A 24,780-nucleotide genomic window follows, 5' to 3' on the forward strand; every position below is an offset into this window, starting at 1 on the left:
AAAGGACGCGCTTGGAATTCTGTGACAGCAATTGAATTATATTATTTCTCAACAAAAATAATAGCCGCACAAAACATAGATTGGTGACACTTAAGGTATTTGAAATGTTTTGCTATTTTAATTTTCCTCTGAAGATCAATGGTCCATATTTACAAAGTGGTCTTAGTGTTTTGAAAACCAGCCTTTGAGGCAAGCACCTTTAAAGTGAGGCCTATTTTACTTTCATAAATGTATGCCTTAGGCAGTGGACTAACACTAGGCCTAAGCATTTTGTTTGTTTTGTGATTCCGTATTTATAGGTTTAAAGTGGTCCTGATATCACTTTCGGAATACAAATAAGAGCATCTTTCTCTACACATGCAGTATGTATATAGGACAGTCAGTTACAAACGGTTCACACACCATTTTTTATTCACTTTAATAACTCCTAAAACGAACCTGGGTTTTTGTCATTCAAGTAAAACGTATAGATGAGGTTAAAACAAGAGTACTTTAGTTAAAGTGACTTTTTTAAGTATCTCACAATAAAACTATATCGCTGTCTGTCACGTATGTTGCGTTCTTAGAGAGTAGCGGTAGCATAGCAGTTAGCGTGTTGTGCTACGAACCTGGCAACCCGAGTTCTATTCCCGTTCAAGACGATTATCTGAACCAGTCATAGGTCTCCTCTAGGTCGACTCAGCCTCAAATGAGTACCTGGCACAGTGTAGAAACATCGCCATTGGGGAGACAAAGGCGGCCGGGCGTGGTGTTGGCCACCTACCCCTCATGTGCCGTGCCGGCCTTCATAGGTGCTCCCTAACAGCACATGTCCCAACAGTCTATTAAGTCTATACGGGGGATCTTGTCTTTGTATAGTTCTATATGAGCATCTATAATGTGAACATTTTTTTCGTGCGGCTTTGCTGGCAAGTTCTGAAGGTTAATTTTATAGTCATGGTTGGAGCTGTCACGAAGTATTGGGTGTAGAACACAAACAGTATTTTTGACAATCTTTTAGCGTGTCAGCTCACTAATTTATTCTTAGGTTTTTTCGGTAAAGTCACGTATGTAAAAAATTAAAATTAATAAAAGTTCCACCTGAAGACGGAAGCTTGTGTTGCCTCCGAAACGTCGTGATTTTTATTTTATTTAAATTTTATTTTACTTTTATTAATTTTAATTTTTTACCTACGTGACTTTACCGAAAAAACGTAAGAATATGAATCCTTGCAGTCACGAAAGCTTCAAATCTAGAAGCTCACTAATTTTCAATACATACTTTCGTGCGGGAGCTTTAAATAAAAAATATATACATGAACTCCGTTACATTAAGAGCCCAGCGTTTGAAAACAACCGTCCCCACCATCCCCTTGCTCCTGTCGCTTCTCAGACCCGTTGACTCCATCCAGCCACCAGCAGCCGTCCACGATGCGTCCGCCGCTGCCACCGCATCCCAACGAGCGCGCTCAACACAAGCTCGTCCACGCGCCGAGCCAGCACCTGCCGCACACCTCCAGCCCCCAGCAGTCCTTGCACGCGCCCCACGCCGCCACCAGCAAGCACCACAAGGCGCCGGGGCTGCAGCAGCAGCAGCAGCACGGCCGGCGCGCGTCGGGGCAGCTGGAGCAGCAGCAGCAGCAAGCCTCCTCCGTTGCCCCCGCGCACCAGAACTCGCTGGGAGCACGCAGCTCCCTGCGCGAGCGACGCGGATCCCGGCAGGTGTCCGTGCAGCCCTTCCGAGCGCCCGAGCCTCTGCACCTGCGTGAGAGCTGGGAGCTCGTGAGCATCCCTCTCGACAGCAGGTGCGGACTTTTTGCTGGCTCTCTTTTGAACTCTTTTTTTTATTTAAAAAAAACTATAAAAACTTTTTTTTTTATAAAAAAAACTTTTTTTTTTAATAAATTAAATTTCGCTCTATCCAGTGTGGGTTTTTTTTGGGTTGTGCTGGGTGTTCGGCGTTAACGCCCGAAGTTTTTGCTCTCCGTGCTGGGAGCTTCCGATGCTAAAGAAGTTCCTGAAGAAATTTCCCAGCATGAGAAGCGATGATGATGATGATGTCTGACAGTTCGCTTAACCTGCTGAGAGCTCTCAGCACATCGAGTGCAATGTTGAACCTCACGCCAAGCCACATGCAGTATGCTCGGAAAACACATCAGAGAGCCATTCGGGACTACCGCCAAAACTTGCGCAGTCGAAATCCCATTTCTTTTATACATTTTGCCGATGTATCATCACCACTTGTGGCAGGGAGGAGGTTTCATTATCCGTGAGAAGAACTTCCACTGTGAATATGGCACGCATCAAATTGTTGGAAACAACCCAAGATTGGCAGAGGAGGACTAGGAGTTAGGTCGCTACCTGTTGTGATGCTTATGTCACTTGTGAGCTGTGAAGCAAGTTACATTTTTGCTGCTACCATCGTCACATGTTGTACCAAAAAGTGGACATATCGATTTAATGATATGAACAAATCTGGCTGCTCCCTGATGATACTGGTTGTAATTACTGGTGAAACGTCGTACTCAGATTGTAAATGTTGCTCTCCAACACAGCGGTGTGCTGTACTAGTGACGAATTGGCACGTTCTGTTTACGTGACAAACCTTACTAATTGGCTGTGTCGGGTGGTGGCAGGTTTAGCGACACATTTAAATTTACGTGATCTAACCCAAAAATACCCCTGTATTATGGATAATCAAATAAATTTGAAAATTTTGCCACTGAGAATGATTTCCTTGCCCCACCCAGGACTGCCTAATCTGTGAACACATCCAGTTCAAGCGCGTTGGCTGTTTATTCACAGTGGACATTTAAGATCGACTGATGTCATTCCATGTGACTGGACCGTTGTGCGCTGGCATTATAATCCTCATTTGGCAAATTCTAAAAAAAGACACGCACATCACTCAATCGAAAATGCACATGGCACCATCGCCACCCGACTGTGAAACTACGGGAGAATGCAAATCCTTTTTTTTTGTTGGATGAAGAATGTTCTTTTTGCGCGTGTTTATTTTTTCTTTCATGTTTACATCCAGCAGTGCGCTTCCTCGCGAGCGTATTTTGCACGGAACTCGACTTTATGCATCCTGAGAGCCGTGTGTTCGAGGACATCTGCTTCGATCCTTTCCACAGGCCTCTTCACGTGTGCCTTCATGTGCGCGACGAATTAATGTGGATAAAAAGCGGTCACAAAACTTTTAAGAACAGGATACTGCAGACGTTAAAACGTCGAATTAGGATCACGCTGTGGTCACGTGGTTTATGTATCCCTTTAAAGTTCTCATATCCAAATAGTTAGCGCGTTCAAAAATAAGAAGTGATTGTGAGTGTATGTAAACTGGAATTATCCGGTTCTCAATATATTTTCACCAGCCCTTGTGTGACTAATTCAAGTGATATATGGGCAAAAAAAAAATCAACAGAAAATGAAATTTCTTGAACACAAGAACCTTTATAAAGCTATACGTGCCTAGAACATGCATCTATTTTCGAGAGTCTCTTCCTTTACCAATCACGGCAATACATGATAAAATTGCAGTCACATCACCAATGGTGATATATTCTGTGGACATATTATACTGCAAGTGACATTTTATAGGATTGCATTTAATACAAAACACGCGGTATATCTACTACGTGTGTGGGGATATATATAGGTACAAAATTAAATCACTGACCTAGAATTTTTTTCTGAAAGGTTGAAGTATTCCTTTCCAAACTGTTCAATTATTTGCCACAACCACATTCCCTGCTTGATATCAGGCATAGCTGGAAGTGAATGCTTGGGGCAATCTGTTGAGCCTCCTTGAATGCACGGAGACACATTAACCCTTTTTTTGGCACCCACACTCAGCCAGACACGAGAAGGACACCCATATGATGGCAAGGCAAGGCTCTTTGCCTTTTGCTCGCTCTCTGTTCTAAAGTCTCAACTTGGCAGCTGAAGTCGCCTTGCTCAAGTCTGGCACTTTGATCCCCACGCAAAGTGACCTTGCAGATTGATTTGTCTCTGTTTTTCCTTCATGCAGCCAGATATAATAATAATATTACAAGCGAAAATGTATACGGCGGAGCAGCGAAAGGATTAACCGCGATAAGATATGGTACAGTAGATAGCATTGGATTGGTTGATGCGCAGGCCAGATGAGATAATGTATAAAATTGTGTTTTTAATATCATAAATAGAATTACTGATATCATCGGTTCCAAATTAAATGCCAGCCCTACTTTCCACTTTGATTGAACTGTACTTATATGAGCTAGAACATTACATTCTCAGCCAGTGATGTACAGTAGTTCATGGCTGGTTTGTCATAGTATTCTAATTATGGCCTTTGGGGCTCTGGGGTAAAATACTTTTTTTATGATGCACAGCACTTTTAGCTATAAGTCAACCAGAGCATGAGAAAACCTTTCATCTATAACTTTCCCCCACTGAGAGCAGTGAAGGGAATTAAAGTAGCACAGAGCAGGGGCTCATTTACACGTCGCTATGAAATACATTGTTCATCATCCATAGATTGAGTTTTCCTGGCCCAGTTTTAGAATAAGTGAATTGTCTTTGTTCATGCAGGGATTGTGCTGGGATATGTAAAAAAAATATATACGAAGGCAAATTGGTCAAGTCTTCAGCTCAAGGAGTTCAGTAAATTAAAGCTTTTTCACCCAGTTTTGACAAATTGCAAAGAAAAGTAATGGAAAGCCACGGCAGTGATGTAATTTATGGGGATGGCAACCTGATAAGCAGCCTAAGAGGCTGCAATCGCAGGAAAAAGAAAGACTGTGGGCATTCCTGAAGGATCATCTGGCAATGCAGACCACCTATTGCTTTTGCATAAAAAAAATCCAAACCAAATACATTCGCTCTATATTTCATAGCCTAGCTATATTACAAATTTCACGTGAGTGGTCCGGTCATCTATATGAGATGGAGAGTGTGGTGAGACTTTACAACACACCGCCCATCATGCAACGTCTTTCGAAAATGAGCGCGCGATGCAATTTTCATCGGAGCTGTGTTGAGGAGTGCTGAAGCCAGTGGCTTTAGTGTTTTGCAATAAGCTACCCAATAATTAATTCTAGAATTAAGGCATTAAGCACCGGAATTAATGTCAATAACTATAATTTGAGAACAGCGTTGTGTAGCAAGGTAATTAATACATGTCAGTTGGCCAGACACAGCACTGGCTGCACATGGGAATACGTTTAGACTTGTTCATCCCTGGGCATTATCCAATGTGAATACAGAGAAGTATTGGATGCAGACCTGCTATGGGATTGGTTCACCAAAGCTCATCTCTCTGCCCATTCGTGATGGGGCCTTTTTTTGCCAAATGACAGAGAAATGGTTTGGTATTCTTAGGTTTTTTCGGTAAAGTCACGTAGGTAAAAAATTTAAATTAATAAAAGTAAAATAAAATAATTTTTTACCTACGTAACTTTACCGAAAAAACCTAAGAATATGAATCCTTGCAGTCACGAAAGCTTCAAATCTAGAATTAAATGGTTTGGTAGTTTGATCGCTTTTCGCATCAATTGCAAATTATGCCAAACCACTCAGGGAAATTATATCGGTGCCAAGAAATTGTGGAGCTCTTATCCGGAAGGAATTTCTTCTTGTAAATGCTTGTTGCTGATTAAAACTGATCCCCCGCAGAAAGCCTCGGAGGTTGTAAAATAACATAACAAGGAACGTTGTTCGCTGCCAACAGTTATAAAAACGCAACACTTGTACCAGGTAATTGTTTGCACTTAACAGATCAACTATAGTGTTTATTTTTTTTAAATGCTACCATGTTGTGAAATACTTGCAAAAAAAGCTAAATATCAGAAGTCTGTTGTGGAAAAGTCGAAGACATTAACATGAGGTGAATTATATTCTTTACAATGTAATTGTGTTTTTAGTATTAAAAAAAAGCAAGGTTGCATATCATAACACATTTACTGTACATTCAACAATAATACCGTAAATGACAAGCAAGCATAAGTGTTTTAAGATGTCAGTATAAAGACAAAGATCCCCTGCGTAAGCGTCAACAGACTTGTGGCAAGTGCTGTTCGCGAGCATCTATGAAGGCGGGCACGGCATACAAAGGGCGTGGACGGCCAACACCACGCCCGGCCGCCTTTGTCTCCCCAGTGCCAATATTTACACACAGCACCAGCTACTCATTTAAGGTGTATTTGACCCAGGGAGGCTTCAGGACCATTTCAAATATTCGTCACTGTCATTGGTTGTGAGCGGGAATCGAACTCGGGTCACCGGGTTTGGAGGCCAGTACATGAACCAAGCACTTTACCGACTTTACCAAAAATACGAAAGAGTATGAATCCTTGCAGTCACGAAAGCTTCAAATCTAGAACTGGAGGGTGTGTTTATGATACAGAGGCACTTGTTAGAAGCTTGGAAAGTTATTTTTTTGTCATCAACAATAGGGGTAGAACTGCATCTAATCATAAAGCAGGTCCAACACTGTAGAGTCCACACCTGATTGAGGAACACAATTATAATTTTAAGGGGTTCTGCCGTGAGATTCCCAGCCACGCATCATCCTCTGTACCCTGGCCCGGCCATTAAAAGAAGCAGAGAAACATCCACACGTTTTGAGAGCAAATTAGTCATTTGGCATGCGACATCACTATTAGGGTATTTATCAATCGTGACGCACAAAGCTTTTAGCTAAAACATTGGAGCCCTTGTAATTACTATGCATGAGATCTACACGTAATGAACATTCGGAAGCCATATTCACGGCGGAACATTTCTGCACAAAAACAAAAAGTTAAATATCGCGAACATTCTCTGCACGTGAAACATTAGTTTGATGAGTAGTACTTGACAGCATTTTAAAATTAGGTGATTAAATACATTTACAAGTTTTGTTAAATCTTTATACGTGAATTACGTGTTACATTATGATCAACTTGTGCTCGCAGACATTTATCGGTAGTTTAGTTTTATATTATGATAGTGTAAATATCCGGTGCGTCATGTGGTTATTAATAATTCGTTTTTCGCTTATTAAGAGTTCATTGTTATTCACGTATAGTACGGGTAACTTTAAACATTTTTCTCAAGTAAAACAAATGTGTACATTACTGCACGCGTGTGCGGATGCACATCCGCACGTGGGGAGCGGTGACGCAGTGGTTTGTCCGCTGCGCTATGAACCTAGCGACCCGAATTTGATTCCCGCTCATGGCCAACACCAGTGCAGATACTCTGAAACGGTCCTGCACCTCCCCTAGGTCGACTCAGCCTCAAATGAGTACCTGGTGTGGTGTGTAAACATCCCCACTGGGGAGACAAAGGCGGTCGGGCGTGGTGCTGGCCACCCACCCCCTCGTGTACTGTGCCGGCCTTGATAGGTGCTACTCGCTAACTGTGGTTGCCCCAACAGTCTGTTAAGGCTATTGGGGGGGATGTTTGTATTTGCACATGCGCTATTGATGATAAAAAGTCTCTCTGCGAGATCCGATTCTTCTTGTGGATAGAAAGCAAGGAAACAATTACAGTGTGTGGCACCAAATGGCATGCAACTTGGGAAAGACAATTGGTTAGTTCATTGGCAGTGTCCATAATATGACCAGTAGATAAGCACAAACGTGAAGCAACTGTGAATAGATATGTATATGCGGCTCGCATAAAAATATCCTGTTGGGTTTGAAGTCACTGCTGAAATAATGCTCCTACTTACCATATTTTATGCAGGTAAAATTAAAGTAGTGTTAAGTGTTAGGCTCATATAATAAAAATGGGAAAAGAAAATAAATTTTGCATTAAATACCAACTTAGCAATTCATGAGCGTTCTCAGATCAGGACGTGACCTTTCTAAGCCCGTCCCGTTAATAATCAGAAAGCGCTGGGTGGAAGAAAAGAAAAAAAACTCGGTGCCAGCCTAAACGATCAAATTCGGGCACGCGCTGTGTGAGCAACGAACGCAAGCACACTGCGAAGGCACAAAGCGGCTGCTGCGCAGATGCAGCGGACCGAACTTACTGACCTTATCACTCCGCCTGTGCTCGTGAACTCTGCAAAGTCACGAGGAGGGCCACGTTTTTTTGTTGTTGCGCTGTGTGACCACCGCCACCGCACAGGCAAGTCGAGGAAGCCAAGAGTTGTAAATGCATCGAGGCGCGTGAAGGTGCCGCCAAAGTCACTGACTGCATGGGGAAGGGAGGAAGTTGTCCATGTCCTCCCATGTTAAAATGACACACACTCCACGTGTCCTGTAAATTGAGCCCTGGAACACGATGAGTACACGTCACATGTATTGCACTCAATTTATCTCTCGTCCGTTCACCGGTCGCATTAGCCATTAGGGGCGCTGATGGAGTGGAGGAAGGGGGGGTGGGTGGGAATCAACACCCAGCAGTTTTTTCTGTTTCTCTCACAAGCTGATTCTCTCATGGTCAGTCCACTGCTGGACCAAGGCTTCCCTAAGCTGCCTGCCATCTCTCATGACCTTGTGAAGAAACGAATCCATCTAATACTTGCACAGGGACATGCTTTCACATCTCCGATCACTCCTCGAGGCCGCCGCTCCCCCATTATTCTTGACCGTCAGCCATCATCCATCCTGGAGACGTGCTCTGCCCAAGCACACCTATTTTCTTACCAGTTTTAATGATGCCATTAACTTGCACGGTGCTCTCGGAAGCCACGTGCTCCTCTTTCGGGCTCTCTCGGTGCGATCTGAGCATGCATCTCTCTAAGCTTCATTGGGCACTTTTCAGGTTTTAATGGGTGTGTTTTGTGTTCACGAGGATGTCACCCATGTCTGTTGTGCTCCAACATAATTGCTGTTGCTCTGATTATCTGTGGTGGTATCACAGTTTATGTGGTGTGTCTTGCAATGGAGACATTGTTTGCTTGTAATTATCTAATCCATCGAGCTGCGTATTCAGATTGTTTTCTGAGAGCACATTGCATAACTGATGACAAGACTGCATATCCGCAAGTGCATATTTGTATGAAAACGAATTGTAATCACAGCAATGTGAATTCCAAGATGCAAAATAAACATTAATGTAATGACACATGACTTAAATACAGAAATCAAGCAGATATGCAATTCATGAAAAATTCTAAGGAATGCATAACTCGTCATTATCTTTCTGAGTCATCGGAGTAAATGCTAATTAGTCTCATAGTTTTGACCGAGTTGTTCATGCTGCGATGTTACCTGGAAAGGGGAATGTCAGCATTCCTTTTTAACAGATGACAAGAATTGCTTGATATATAGCATACGTTAAATGCAAGCACATGCATTCAATGAAACTCAAATCAGCATTGTGTTCATATCGAGAGTAAGTCCACATGGGAAAAAATGGAGACATAACTAGATTCAACACCGGCTTCCAGCACTTCCTATAGGTCTTAATAAATCGATCGTGGCAACGCTGCAGTCTAACGCAGTTGGCCACACGACCAGCATTCGAGCTTAATCTTCTGCCCTCATTCTCTCTCCTCGCTCCTTCCCACCCACACTTCACCCTCCGAGCATACGAGTCCCGACCCCGTACATCAAGCTGAAATGATGCCCCTTACGTGCCCCCCTGGGAAAACCAGTGGCATCACGCCACCACCACCTCCACCTCCTCCTATAAATAATCCGGTGCACCTTCCGCACCTCCAGTTTCCATAATCCCCTAGATGTGCCACTTGCCCCTCCCTCTCTTCCTGCCCTCCTTGCCCACCCTCCCCTCTCTCCCTCCCCTCCCTCCCCACCCTCCCCTCCCCACCCTCCCCTCTCTCCCTGCCCACCCTCCCCTCCCCTCCCTCCCCACCCTCCCCTCCCTCCCCACCCTCCCCTCCCTCCCCACCCTCCCCTCCCTCCCCACCCTCCCCTCCCCTCCCTCCACTCCCTACCCTCCCTCCCCTCCCTCCCTCTCCACCCTCCCCACCCTCCATCCCTCCCTCCCCACCCTCCCCTCTTTCCCCTCCCTCCCCTCCCTCCTTCCCTCTCTCCCTGCCCACCCTCCCCTCTCTCCCTGCCCACCCTCCCCTCTCTCCCTGCCCACCCTCCCCTCTCTCCCTGCCCACCCTCCCCTCCCTCCCTGCCCACCCTCCCTCCTTCCCCTCCCCACCCTCCCTCCTTCCCCTCCCTCCCCTCCCCTTCCCTCCCTCCCCTTCCTCCCTCCCTCCCCTCCCCTCCCCACCCTCCCTCCCCTCTCTCCCTGCTCACCCTCCCCTCCTCTCTCCCTCCCCTATTCCCTCCCCTCCTCCCTCACTCCCCTCCCTCTCTTTTTTTTGTGGATGGATGCTTTTTATTATGAACGGCTGTTGATTTACCTTGCATCAACTCCATCATCAACATCATTAACAACATCCAAAACATCATCAACATCAATATTAACACCATCTTCAACATCATCAACATTATCTTCTTGGTTCTTTCGGTAAAGTCACGTAGAAGGGAAACAACACAACAATAAAAACAAAACTCAATCCCCTCCCCTCCCTCCCCTCCTCCCTACCTCCCTCCCTCCCTCTTCTCCCTCACTCCTTGCCCTCCCCCCATTATTCCCTCTGCTATAATGAAGTGGTGCCCCTCTTCTGCACAGTCTTGTTTAATAACCCTTGGATTTCCCTTTGACTGTCATCGATGCAGTATATCCTAGGGCAGTGCGACTGAGAAAATGCTCTGCCCTGACAGAAAACAATTGCTTCTCATATCAAATATATGTTTTGTGTTTTATGTTGGGAAAAAACTATAAAGTTTATATTATTGCCTCGACGATGCTATATCCACAAAACACATTGACAATCCTTGATTTAATATTGTATCAGAAGTGTGTGCCATATAGATGAAACAGATATATTTTTCAATACTTATGAGAAACATACATTTTCCGGATGGCTGCGTTTGAGCTGACCATAGCCTGCAGGATGAAAGAAAATTAATCTTCTGCCGCGAAAGAAACACAACCCAACATTCGTGAGCAATGCCATGGTGGCCGCTAGTCTCACACCCGTGCACAAATATACATGCCACCACAATGAGCTTCACGTTGGATTCTCTATCTTGACATCTTTAATCGCCATATTTTAATGTAAACCTTTTCATATATACTGGATACTCACAATGCATTCAACGTTTCACATATGTGTTTATTTGTATTCCTGGAAGGTTGCTGAGCATAAACATTAATATTGTGGCAGAGACATAACTGGAAAAGCAACATAGTTTTATATACGATGTTGCTTTTCCAGTGTATACACTATGTTGCTTATATATATATCTCTAGGGCTGGAATAAAAAAGGACCGTGAGCTAAATAATTGAATTAAATTCCAATGAAAGTTGGTTCGACTCATACGGGGGAAAAATACATTGATTTGCTAATAAAAAGCAAAATAGCAATGCACCCAAAAGAGTAGAGATGTCAATCAGTACGTACGACCTGTGATGACATATGGATCGGAAACATGGACATTGACACGTAAAATGAAGAAAAAAAAGCGGAATTTTCCACGAGGAAGGGTGGATAAATGATTCCTTGGAATTGCAATGAACAACAGATAGAGGAATTCGTGGTTCAGAGAACAAATGTAATTTCGAGACACATTGACTGAAGTGGCATTGCGCAGGGCAACTGACTACAAAGGATGATGGCCAATGGATGAGACTGGTGATGGAATGGCAGCCAAAGGAGGGTACATGAGGAAGAGGATGGCTATCTGAGAGATGGAGGGTTACTATTGGCCCGTGAAGGAGCTAGAGCTAGATGGATTATGATGATGATAAACTATGAACATTTTAATTTATTTTACCAGGTAGGGCCCACTGAGCTGTGTAGCGCTTTTTCAGAAGTGACCTGGCCACAAATGATAGCTCAACGAAGTGGCTTATCACTTGGAAATGTGTAGAAGCCAAATGCTCAAAATGCATGTTGATAAAAAAAAATATGATTTGGTCATGACTTAATTTAACAGTGGATTTATCATAGTTGTAGTTGATGATTGTTTTCTTTCACTTACAATATTTATCAACTAACCTTGAATTTCCCATCATATTTAGGGCTTAACTTTGTAAGCTAAGAAAGCAATGACTGCTTTCTGCGATTGAAATATCCAGTGTAAGGATGTTCAAGCTACTTTTTCTGAAACAGTGTTCCAGTCAAAAGTAATCTATTACAGTATATTGTTCGTTGATACTTTTTCCAATATGTCTTAAACAAGTATAACATTTATTTTTCTCGAAATGGGTAATCTCCGGGAACAGAATAATTACAACAATTCGGTCAATGGATAGAAACAAATACGTTTCAGATGGTATTCACTCATACATCTTAGCACACGTAGTTTAATACACATGGAGGTCGCGTGTATTGCCACGACTTGGCCACTTAACCATAGCCCCAGATAATTACATTGAAGTCGGATATTTCTCTAGGCAATCTACTTTAGAAGTCACTTTTAACTTTTCCATTGCATAATGTTTCCACGTTTCCCATAACCTCGTAGATTTACATTGTTCAGCCGTTGATATGTAGGAGGTCATTTGAAATTCTCGACGTTTTGTAACCGTTGTCTTCTATGCTTTTTGTTCTTGTTGTTGGGTCGTCCTTTTGGTGCGAAGTAAAAACATTGCCTTTTGTGTGCCCTTGCACAAAACTTCCACTCAGCCAAATAGCACAGCTCAGAAGGACGATGTAAAATATTCAGCCATCTTTTGTTCGCTTTAAATATTTTTTGCAGGTCCCATTTTCTATTTTTTTCCAAGCTGGGCAACTGTGCGGTTGTTCATGCCTTGTTTACAATGTCATCCTCGCGAAAGCACAGGGCGGACTCATTACAGCCAGTCTAGGCAAAAGTATATAAACAAGATACATTGCGTAACATAAGAGCGAGACAACAAATGCACGATGTGTACGCCCCTGTGGAGGCCCAAATAGATGCTGGCCTGCCTGAATGTGCCACAAAGTGAACGCTCGTCATTCTGGAGAGCGATGGCCAGGCCACGTGAATGTAAATAGCAGCCCCTTGCTGCCTGCAATTCTTTCAAAAAATATAAAATGGGTTGCTGATTTGTTTGTTTAAAAACCAAAAAAAACCCCACATGGTTGTAAAATCGGTTTGTAAGAGCATATCTCTGATATTTGCATGCACGTTGAATATGGGCTTGAATTTATGGGCCCATTAACAGAGACCGAGATAATGAACATACTGTAAATGGAATACATTGCAAACTGTTAGGGCCATATTATTATATGGGGACACAGCCGTAATGGTGCAACATTAGCATGACATACTTGGTCTCTGAACACATTTTCCTTTCATAACTGCTAATTTTGTTGTCGTTTATTTGTTCAGTTTTGTCTTTTAACCCACAAAACTACACACAACATCTTTGTAGTATGATGCTCACGCTGCTGTTTAGTGGAGAAAGGGCAGTCAGCTTTGTTTTACAACAAGGGAGCTGGCAAATGGTCTCGGGACATTTCTTCCACTACTCTCTGGATCTTCAAAATTATGTTTAAAAAAAATGTTTTCCCGATATTGGATTGGCAGTAGTACACATAGGTCGAAATACCAAATAACTCAATGCCCCCGCCAATAACATTGCCCTTAAAAGGAAGAGAAATATATATAATGGATGATGTTACAGGAAATGGCCTTTTTTCATAATGGATATATCGCGGATAAAATACCCTTAATTCAGATGTAGGAGCCTTTGGCATTCACAACAATCTTAAATATCCTGGGGATGGTCACGTATTGACTTGAGCAACTTGCAGTCTTCTGTAAAAAACACATTCCTGCGGAGGGAGCTGGTAGAAACGTTGGGTTGCTCGGTCAATGGCCAGGGTCAACGGCGGCGTGGTGTATTCCGCAAATATGGCCGACTGTGAGGGCGGGCACAAGCCGGCGTGAGTAGGTGAAACGTTGAGTTTTTTAAGGGCACCACGGGGTGACCAGCCTCTCCCCACCCAGCCCCACCCAGCCCCACCCCTCCCACCCCCACCCAGCCCCACCCTCCCCACCCAGCCCCTCCCCACCCTCCCCTCTCCTCCCAGCCCACCCCTCCCATTTTGGATGCATGACGGACGGACACAAGAATCCCCTGTGGGCTGGTGGAACCAGGTGGTTCCTACCAGTAACACTGGTTGTGAATATTTTTTTTTCTTCAATTGCTAAAAAAAAAATGTATTCATCAGAGTAGTAATATGTAATACTCGTCTCTTGCATAAACCATCATCACACGAACTCCAGTCATCCTCGCAGTGGCTTTTGGCTGGCCATCGAACAAAGACGGTCACTGCATCGCGCGCTTTCAGATGCACTTCAGCGGCCTTGTTGACCGCCTTTCCTACCGATATGAGGAAGCCACTGGGAGCTCTGCACTTTGAAATCTAGATTGAATACTCATTTCTTTGCAACTGATTTTTGTCTTTAGTTTGTTGTCCTTCCCCCGCACACTTAGTGCTTGCATGCTGTGGCTTCTCCATGCACCACCACTACAGTGGCGCTGCTTTGCGGCAGCCCTCTTGCCTTGTTTGAAATAAAAATTCTTTATTTTCAAGTTTGTAAAAACTACAAGTGCCACTTTGAATTTCTGCATGTCACAAATTGAAGCTTGCGTTTGCAGGTAATGTGTGGATGTAACAGATCGGACGCAGATGTACAGTGTAAAGATAACGGTGTATTTTTCGATTTAAAGCTTTCGTGACTGCAGGGATTCATCTTCTTGGTTCTTTCGGTAAAGTCACGTAGAAGGGGAAAAAAACGTAAGAAAATAACATTTCTTTTATTAAATAATAAAAATAAAACAATAAAATTATTTTTTATTATGTTTTATTATTATTATTTATTTCCCTTCTATGTGACTATACCGAAAGAACCAAGAAGATAATGGTGTATCCCTTGCAATTGCTTGCTCACACTACTGCTGGAACAATGGGCCCTCCACTTGTGGGAGCTTGAGTGAATCCCTCTCGAGGATCGTTTGGTCGACTCGTTCACGCTGGGAAGATTTCTTGGAGGAAGAGGTGGCAGTGCCCACACTTTACCCCACCAAACACCCTGCTGTTCGACTAGTGGACATCGTGGAGATGGAACAAATGACCTAACCATTACTCTGTGGCATCATCAAATATATGCACAGAAACTGAATATATTTGTACCTGTCAGTGGGAAATATCATAATAAATAAATGAAATGCTATATACCACAACATATCGCTTAGCACACATTGGGATCATTGTGTATCATTATAAACGTTCCATTGCATCATCATAGCGCACTTTTCCTGTTAGATGTTTTATTGATCTCATAACCAAGCATAGTTATGTGACTTTGCATTGCTCGGAAAGTTGTTCCACAAAGACAGCATTGGTTTCATTTTACAATTCAAACAAATTGATTTTTACCTCTTAGCATATTTTTCATGTTCCTTAAAATCACTTTTGCTTGTTTTTGTGTTATTATTTCTGCAAATTCGCTATTAAAACCCCAGGTAATGGATTGCATCCGGTGAACGGAAATGCTTGCAAGTGCATTTTTTGTTGTAAATGTCTGGACATGCATATTTTCGACATTTTAAAGTGGCCATTAACATAGAATGCACAGGCATTAAATTTGCAATGTTTGCAGGGGTATTTTTGTGCGTTTCGTTTAAAGGGCTAGTATACAGATCGTTAGCCGATGAGATGAAAATATGTTGTGCATGTTAAATGCCCAATTTGCAACTTCCTGTTGTCATATGTACAGCACTTGCTTTTTACAAATCAATCACACGTGTAGATTATGTTAATTGTGCAGCCAGTGCGTCTCCAAACCTTAAGGTAATGTGCAGTGTACGTGCATTTATATATATATGTACACTTTGGAATATGCAACGCTGTAATGTATACATCGTGTCTGGTTAATATGCACTGCACACATTTTTAGCGAGAGTATCAACTCCAGCAGCGGATATCTTTGCTTTGATTTTCTTTACTTGGAATTCATTTTTTTTTCAAAAACTATGCATTGTGCTTCCTCTTCAGTAATTGTGGGATACGTTACAGGAGCGTGTTTGGCATTTAGGGCGTTTGATTTATAGCAATATAAATACCGTACTGTCAACATGAAGAACCACAGTCGAGGGTGAATTATGAAAGCAGTGCAGGAGTAACCAACCGACCTGTGTCATCATGATTGCAAGAGCGATACCTAATTATGATGACCGAGGCTGAATTCGTTTTTTTGCGAAAAAAAAAAACGTAATAAGTAACCAGCAGGTACAAAATAATAGGACATACATGGGTTCCCGGAACACATCATTAGATCAACACTGGCTTTTGATGTGTTTTCTGGAGTTATTGATTTTTCTTAATGGCTATTGGTCATGTTGTAAAAGTATTACTGTGTCTTCGGTAAAAAGGTTCACCAACGTGCACATCGCTTGAGAGTTTGACGGAAATGTTGTATACGATTCCCCGCTCCGTGTTGCACAGCATGACCTCCGATTTTTTTTCTCTCTCCAACATTTCAAAGTTGGTAAACCGTCTGCTAGTTCCAGTTATTATGATACTTCTTTTCGATGTGATTGTAAACACAGTATAGTTATAGCTCATTCCATGGGGGGGGGGTGTGGTAGGGGCTTGTAACTAAATGCGGTTATGAGTTAAGATTGTAATAATAAGTGTCCTGCTGATAATACCTCATTCTAAGTGGCCATTTAATGGCAATAACACGTTGATGAATGCTCCAGTACTTCAATAACAGTTCATTAATACATAATGAATTTGATCGTAATGAACAGTTATTATGCATTAATTATTGAATTACAAACCTGCTATTAGGGGCTTTAAGATTGTATTAGAACTAAATAAAAAAATGTAGTGTGTGTGTATATATTGTATATACATTCAAAAACGCGCATGCAAATGCATAAATATAATGGCCATTATCCACTGGAGACCTTGCAACAGCTTTTAATTGTGCCTCATTTCATAATCTTTTCCTGCGTCTGCTTGTGCCGGCGAGGTGTGTGCACGTTTCGCATCGTGAGCTCCCTTCTCGTCGGACCGGCTGGCGTTTCCAGGCTGCGTCATGTGCCCAGCCGGGGGAATATTTTATCTGTTTGCCGCTGATAATTGGCACGCAAGAACGCGTCTTTAGGCAGTCGTCATGCGAGGCCACCTTTGCCAGTGTTTCTCACAAGTATTCACAATGTGACGAGAGGAGTTTTTGAATGTTTTTTAAACGAATGGGGGGGGGGGGGGGTGGGGGGTAAAATATCAGGGTTAAATGGGAGGGGGGGGGATAAATTGGGGGGGGGGGGTAGAATGGGGGGTGGGGGTAAAATGGGGGGGAGGTGAAACAAATGGCAGTGGGTGATAGTTTGAGCTCTGCTAGTTCAACCCCTCGGCCTCCCCAGTGCTATGTCACAGCACGTTGGATGTCACAACAATTTGGAGGCTGAATTAACGGAACCTGTAAAAAAAAAAATATCCACAATGCTCATTACAAGGTCAAGACCTTGTGTGTCATTGTTATGGTGAAGGCAACGCTATCGCAAATTCACGTCTTTTTTTTGTCCCCAGGTGGGAATATTCCTGACATGTGTCACCTTCTCCTGTCATTAAAAAAATGTAATTATAAAATAATATCTACGGCACAGCTTTATACACATTAGTATGTGGCTAGTGCAATGTAAGTTACACAGATTGTGATAGGAAATGCTGGAGAAACTACTTACAAAACCAGGACTAAATTCCATGATCATGTCGACGCATTAAACTAATAATAGAGATGCTGCTGTGGTGCAATGGTTAGCACACTGGAATTGCAATCCAGAGGTCACCGATTTTATGCGATGTCCTGGTGCAGCAGTGGAAAATAATGGGCAAATGTATTAAATTCCTAACCTCTGTCCACCCACCAGTGTAAATGGGTATACCCATCGTCGTTGGGTAAGTCACGTGTGGTGGGATAGACTCGTGCGTGATACTCCCACCTCTTCCAAAATGTCTCGTAAGCATGGAAGAGTAGGCCAAATACCCTCTTTAAAGCTGCCTTTTGCGAACCTGTTTTGTTTACCTTTTATGTTATTGAAATTAATTATTTAAAAATACATACTTTAACTACGACCAATCCCTTGTCCTCCCTTGAACACTGACCCCTCCTGTGACCCCGTTGTGCCCACCGACTCACATAGGACGACGGGGAAGCAGGCAGGCATGGAGAATGGGCAGGAGGGCCTCATAGAGATGGCTGTGTTCTCTCCGGCATACCAGGACCTCAGCTACGGCGATGGGTATGCTGCCGTTGGGGCAATGTCTGCACCTCCTTGAATGTCATCTCATTGTCATTTGTTTGCATCGTGCAACAGTGAGCAAAGCAAGTTATACAAACTAAATGTCAAAGTTTTTCCAACTCACTGTCCGATGTGTCTTTTAGGTTGTATCTTGTGCTGTACCGTATGATGCCGGCTCTTTCACTCCATGTGCCGGGAGCTTTTTCAAGAACTGAATTCAATTCTCTCAGATTATGAAACTTTGGACATCGTGCCAACCAACACGCGGTACAACCCAGGATATGTTCAGCAAAAAAAAAAGTGAAAACCTACGAAAGGGTTGTCCCACTCGATGGAGGGCAGGGGTGGGGAGGCACTCATGCCATATTTTCCAGCCCTAAGCCAGCAGTCAAAATGCTATATTCCTATGGTTGGGGTGAATTTTTAATCGGATAATCCCTGTTGACTTGCCCATACATTGGTATTCATTTTGTCAACTCCAAGAGGCATGAATGTTCCACACCGTGAATGTAAGCCCCCACACTCCACCGCTTGAAAACGTGATCGGCTGAAGCAAGAATATTCGATGCAAAATATAACAACGCCACCAAAGTTTCGTATTAACAACATCCATGGCAGTCAATTTAGATGAAACTAAAACAACAACACATTTTATTTTAAATGTTTGTTGTGTGCTAGATATGCATGATGCATCCCGAGTCACGTGATCAAGGCACAGTGCATCACGCAATGTCTCCATCATGTTTAAAAATATAATTATTTTTCCATATTTGCCTAACCTCTTTACATATATAATCAAACTTTAACTATTAGCCGGAATTAATATTTACAGGCACATCACTCCGTGGTTTGTTTCCTGCTCGTATTGGCGTATCCTTGGTGTTCCCTTTCCTCCGCGTGGCATTGCGGAAAAAGCACAACAAATGTAAAACGAGCGCAGCGTAAAGCCACTTGAGAGTCGGCTGCTGCGCGTTGAGTCTGATTGGCAGGCTTTACGGCTGTGCAACGTTGTATCAAGTTTATTTTTGCATTGAAAATGTTGTTGTTTTCGCGTTGGTAGACTTAAGATTATGGATCCATAACAGGTCTCAGCTTTGCAAGTAAACTTGAAATCCAGAGCCACATACAAGCATGCCCGCCACCTGCCCCCCCCCCCCCATAGTTTGAAATAAATGTGTGTGTGCAAGTTTGGGATTTCATGGCATTAGGGGTTAGCCTTGGTTTTTAGAGAAAACACTAGTTTATATGCAGTATTATACAATGTTAAAAAAAGTGAAAGTGAAAAGCAGTATTTGAAGAATGAATAAATAGCGCACAGACCCGGGCAAGGCACCACACCGAGCGACTCCAGCTAATGATCTCACAGGAGAAAAAGGTGTCTTTTCCCATCTCGCTGGTTAATCTTCAAGTTCTCGATTCTCCAAAGGGCCACACCTCGTCCACAGCCGCCTTCAAAGAGTTTGTATGATTTGGAGCACTGGATGCACCCTGCTGATGCAACATAACAGGTTTAAAGCGCTGCTGTTCAGAGCCAGATACGCTTCCAACGGTACGCCGTTGCTGGCGAACACAATATCCGCTTAGCGATGTTTTCCTGCTTATATTCTTGGTTCTTTCGGTAAAGTCACGTAGAAGGGAAATAATAAAATAATATAAATATGAAACAATTAGAATTCTCACGACGTTTCGACTGCAACACAAGCAACACAAAATTTTGATTTACAGCTTTCGTGACTGCAGGGATTCATATTCTTGGTTCTTTCGGTAAAGTCACGTAGAAGGGAAATAATAAAATAATATAAATATGAAACAATTAGAATTCTCACGACGTTTCGACTGCAACACAAGCAACACAAAATTTTGATTTACAGCTTTCGTGACTGCAGGGATTCATATTCTTGGTTCTTTTGGTAAAGTCACGTAGAAGGGAAATAATAAAATAATATTAATATAAAACAATAACAATTCTCACGACGTTTCGACTGCAACACAAGCAATGCTGTGGATTTCACACCTGATGATGATTGCTTGTGTTGCAGTCGAAACGTCGTGAGAATTTTATTGTTTTATATTCATATTATTTTATTATTTCCCTTCTACGTGACTTTTCCGAAAGAACCAAGAATATGAATCCCTGCAGTCACGAAAGCTTTAATTCAAAAAATGTTCTGCTTACTTTGAATTTTGCCCCAACTCTGCAGCATATACATGCACACACGCACGTATTAATTCGGGTATATAAAAAAATATTCTACCCTTTCACAGTCCTCAAATGTGAACAGAAAATATTAATGTGACCATATTTGCTCGTTTTTTTATATAGAAAACATAACAATGACAGTTGTCCGTCACGCTCTATCCACTGCTCTATTAAGCCCCCCCCCCCCCCCCCAAATCATCGCCCACCCCTCTTGGTGTGGTGACACAGCAGTCTGCATAGCTCCTGCATGTGAGCTAATCTCATTGCTCCATCTCCACAGTGGATGTACTTCGGCTATCACTCCATCGCTAGTCCTGACCATCGGGCAGTGTTCCTTGCAGTGGTGTGTCCTGCCTCGGTGTTTTTCTTTCTGTCTCTTCGTGATTCTTTTGCACATTTGTTTAGGCTTTACTTCATTTGCTGTGTTGGAGGTCCATGTTTCCCATATATACGTCCTAACATGCAACACGAACTGATTAAATGTTTTATTCTGTAGGCACAGTGACAAAGCGGGTATTTGGAATTGCATTTCATCATCAACTGCCGTGGCAGTTGAAACAATGGACGGGTCTTTTTTTTTTAACCCCCCGCCCCTGCCTCTGTCCACCCAGCAGCATAATGAATGTACACCACAGTTAGGCGATCCGCAGGTTTTGTATTGTGTAGCAAAACATCGGTATTCGCACTTCTCCCAAGATGTTTGGCCGGCGTGGAAGTGTAGGCCAAATATCCATTACAGGCTTTCTGGAACGTCCGATAGTGGAAGCACTCAAACAGTGCAATATCAGAGTATTGAGAGCTCGGGGTGAGCATTTACACTATGAGATCTCTTTTACCAGTGGCAAAATATAGTAGTAGGTTTTTACCCTTTTAAACTGGTACAAAACTGACACCTTTGTTCAAGGCATCATGTTTGAATAAAGGTGTCAGTTTTGTACCAGTTTAAAAGGGTAAAAACCTACTACTATATTTTGCCACTGGTAAAAGAGATCTCATAGTGTATGTTGAACTTTTTTCACACCATACGTAGCCACCCATGCTAATGAGAGGTACGGGGGGGGGGGGGCAGCGGTCAGGCAAGCAGGGGCAGCAGGGCTGCACCTTTATCTTTTCCTCGTTTAATGAAGCACAGCAGAGTTCTTCCTGGTTTTTTTTTTGCAGGTTATCGTCAGTTCACGCAGGTCCAGACGAGTAGATGCTTACAGCGTCATGAGCTGCCAGGAGATGGCTGGAATATCCATCTGTAAGCCCAAGTCCTTGAACTGTCAATTGAATATATTCTGCTCTCTTCTCAGTTACGATCTGTGAACGTTGTGTTTATAAACATATAAATACGGCTACCCATTATTTTGCCTCCGCTGTCTACATGAATAATGCCAAAGTAATGCTGTGTTTGTGTGCGAGTCTATGTGTGTGCTGGGGGCTGTATGTAGCATTCCTGGACCTATTTGCCAAATTAGTCCACACACCCTGGTTTGTGTGAAAAATTCTGCAATACTGCATTATTTTTCTTCCAGCAAATTGGGTCCCAAAGAACGTGGGTTTAGGTGGCCGGTTTTGAGAGACTTGTCTCAGAGGCAACATGCCCCTCCCGAAGGCCAAGGTTCACTGCTTTAAGTCTTCATCTTGGCCCATAGTGCATGGCCTGTGGGCTAGCGCAACTTGACGATGTATATGTACACCACCATCCTTCGGAGACGTTCCTGAGCCAAACATGTTGTGCATGCATCACGTAATCCCACGATGGTCTTTTACACACGCGAGTCATGGTGGCTGGGGTTGTGTCGTTGCCAAAACGAAGCACTTCCAACAAGTAAAATTCGGTGCTTCTCATTCGCCAATGCGGGTTCTGCTGCAACTTCGAATATTCCTCCGAGGTGGTCTGTGTTGCTCTCAGGGGTCGGAGAACTGAGAAAGCACTGCGGAAATCCTGAGTTATAATCCAGACAGCCAGCTGTGATTAAATCCATTGATGATCTCAGTCCGTTCACAAATGGCTGGACAAAAACCCCCCATAATATTTGATTTGCCTACGTTTCAGCACTGAGAACTAAAAATATTGTTTAGTGTCTCATCTGACAATCTCATAATATAGTTTATGGGAAAATACAACCCCATACCGTGTAAGAGATAAGGCACTTTGGCTGTATTTTTGGCAAGATTCCTTTGAAAATATCTGTAATAACCATTTTCTAAATCGTGGGGATGCGAGATTCATGAATAGATTATTCATACCACGATGTGATTCCAATCGCACAATTTGATTTTTTTAAAAAGACGAAATGAAGCCATGTTGTTCTGGCTTGGCCTGCAATATGAAAAACAAAATATTCGTACTAATGAGGCTTCCCGTTTTGATAATATTTTTTTAAATGCTTTTACTTCCACCCCTGACAATAATAAAATATAGATTTGACCAAAGCTGCATAGCTCGCGCATTTTTAATTACCGTCTTCCATGAGTTTAATCTTATTTTTTTGACAAAGGCCATGTACTTCCGGCCAATTAAGGCAAAGCTAATGTCAAACATCAAGGGAATCAAGGTAACAATTTTGTAAAAAATTTGGACATTGTACGAGATACTTTCGTTTTACAATACTGTATTGTGAGTTGGTCTACTCATAAAACCCACACCCCCACACAGGCTTTTAAATATACACACGTAAGCATAGGAGAGATCGGTAGTGCAGTGGTCAAATCATTGCACTATGAATCCAGCAATCTGAGTTTGATTTCCAGCCATGGTTGACATAAGTCAACCAGTCCTGAGCCCTCCCTCCATCACTTCACCAACACGCACTCACCAGTGTGGTGACGTTTGGTCAAATAACCTCCATGAAGATTTGGTGTGAGGGGGCCTTCGCACTCAACAACAACCAAATTTTACTTTTCTTGACTCGCAGGTCTGTTAAATAATTGTTTTTAAACTACAGTGCAGGTTTATCTTTCAGAGTAGACCCAAACTCTGAATTAAACATCCCGGTGTATCACAAACTAAACCCATAATTTTTGTTTTGTTACGAATGACAGTTGTGAATCGCACGTCAAGAAAATTCACCTTTGCGTTTTTGTCAACTTTTAAGGCTTCGATGCCCCAACATCTAACGATTTCCCATGTTCGCTGTGTGGTGGCAGACCTGAGGGCCAAACGGAGGTGGAATCTGTCCAGATTCGTGGGAAGTGAGCAAATCTGAAAGTAACGACGGACCCCCGCTGAGTTTGAGAAGCTTGTGCAGAAGCACACAGTCTCCCATAGTTAAACGCGTTGCGCCGGCGTGTCGTGATTGCGCGTTGTCCAAATAAATAAAAATCCCCCTGTGGAAAGGTTATGGGAAAGATGGTGTGTGTGTGTGTGTGTGCAAATTGAAACGTAATGCATGGTGGATGCAGACCTCCCTTGCGAATAACGAGTCACCTCCAAAGCAAGAATATGTTTAGCGTGGTCTTGCAGGCGTTAACCCTCCAAGCAATGTCATTTGTTGCGAACCTGAAAAAGCATATTTTGACTTTGGCCAAAATAATACCTCATGCTTTGCCCGTTGAAAAAAAATCTCCTTCCTTTGCTAACTTGACATTTCGTCAATGCCTGCTGAGTCCCAGTGGCTCTCTGATGAAGTTTGTAGTGATACTTCTTGGACAGGATTTTCACAAAGTGTTGCGCAATGCATAGGTGATTGCAACGGTTGCGATTAAACTCAGGGGGGTATGTAGATGTGATTGTACGTGCGGCGACATTGCAAATTTCGTTTTTATACGTATGAGGTTGATTGTGAAAATGATTAACGGTTGAATTAAAAAAATACACTTTTTTTATATTTCTAAATTATAAATGGCTGCCCACTGTTTTAACACTGAGAAACTCTATTTGGTTGAGCTATGGCTACAGCTTGTTATGGTTCATGGAACGTCTATTATTTTACCAATGTTTCACCCTCAACACAGTCAGAAACATCAACACATTTTCTCAACAGAGAATTAGGAGGTTGCACACGTGCACACACATAATTTATCGAAGCTGGTGTATTTATTAAATAGGGTCCATGTCCCTAAGCAAACACTAAAGCTCAACGGCAAATATTCAACACATGGATATCGTATATACACTCACCTAAGTGTGGCCGTACTGAATTTGGGACGGTCCATTTTCACACGCTGGATCAGGCCGTGAGAACATGGCACCATACACCCTGCTCATCTTGGCTAATGGTATGGCTTTCCGATCATTATGGATTGTCAGACCAATGACACGACCTTGCATTTTTTCAGCGTGGCTACATTGTGGTGCATGATAAACGACTCGTCCTGCTTATCGGCTAATTTACATCTCTCCAGCTTGCGATACTTAAAC

At 42.8% G+C, this 24,780-nt stretch overlaps 1 protein-coding gene across 2 annotated transcripts in view; it reads left to right on the forward strand.

Annotated features, from left to right (window-relative positions):
• LOC144936855 (teneurin-3-like) overlaps window positions 1-24,780 on the forward strand; it is a 473,986-nt gene that overhangs the window by 257,636 nt on the left and 191,570 nt on the right. The window contains exons 4-5 of one of the 2 annotated variants that reach the window (XM_078864031.1): window positions 1,373-1,784; window positions 18,134-18,232. In XM_078864031.1, the coding sequence (XP_078720157.1) occupies window positions 1,373-1,784; window positions 18,134-18,232 (511 nt within the window). Of the gene's footprint in view, window positions 1-1,372; window positions 1,785-18,133; window positions 18,233-24,780 lie in introns of those variants that run through there. The other variant, XM_078864032.1, reaches the window with a different exon arrangement.

This window comes from Lampetra fluviatilis, chromosome 17 (assembly GCF_964198595.1).
Source record: "Lampetra fluviatilis chromosome 17, kcLamFluv1.1, whole genome shotgun sequence".
Classification (NCBI taxonomy): domain Eukaryota; kingdom Metazoa; phylum Chordata; class Hyperoartia; order Petromyzontiformes; family Petromyzontidae; genus Lampetra; species Lampetra fluviatilis.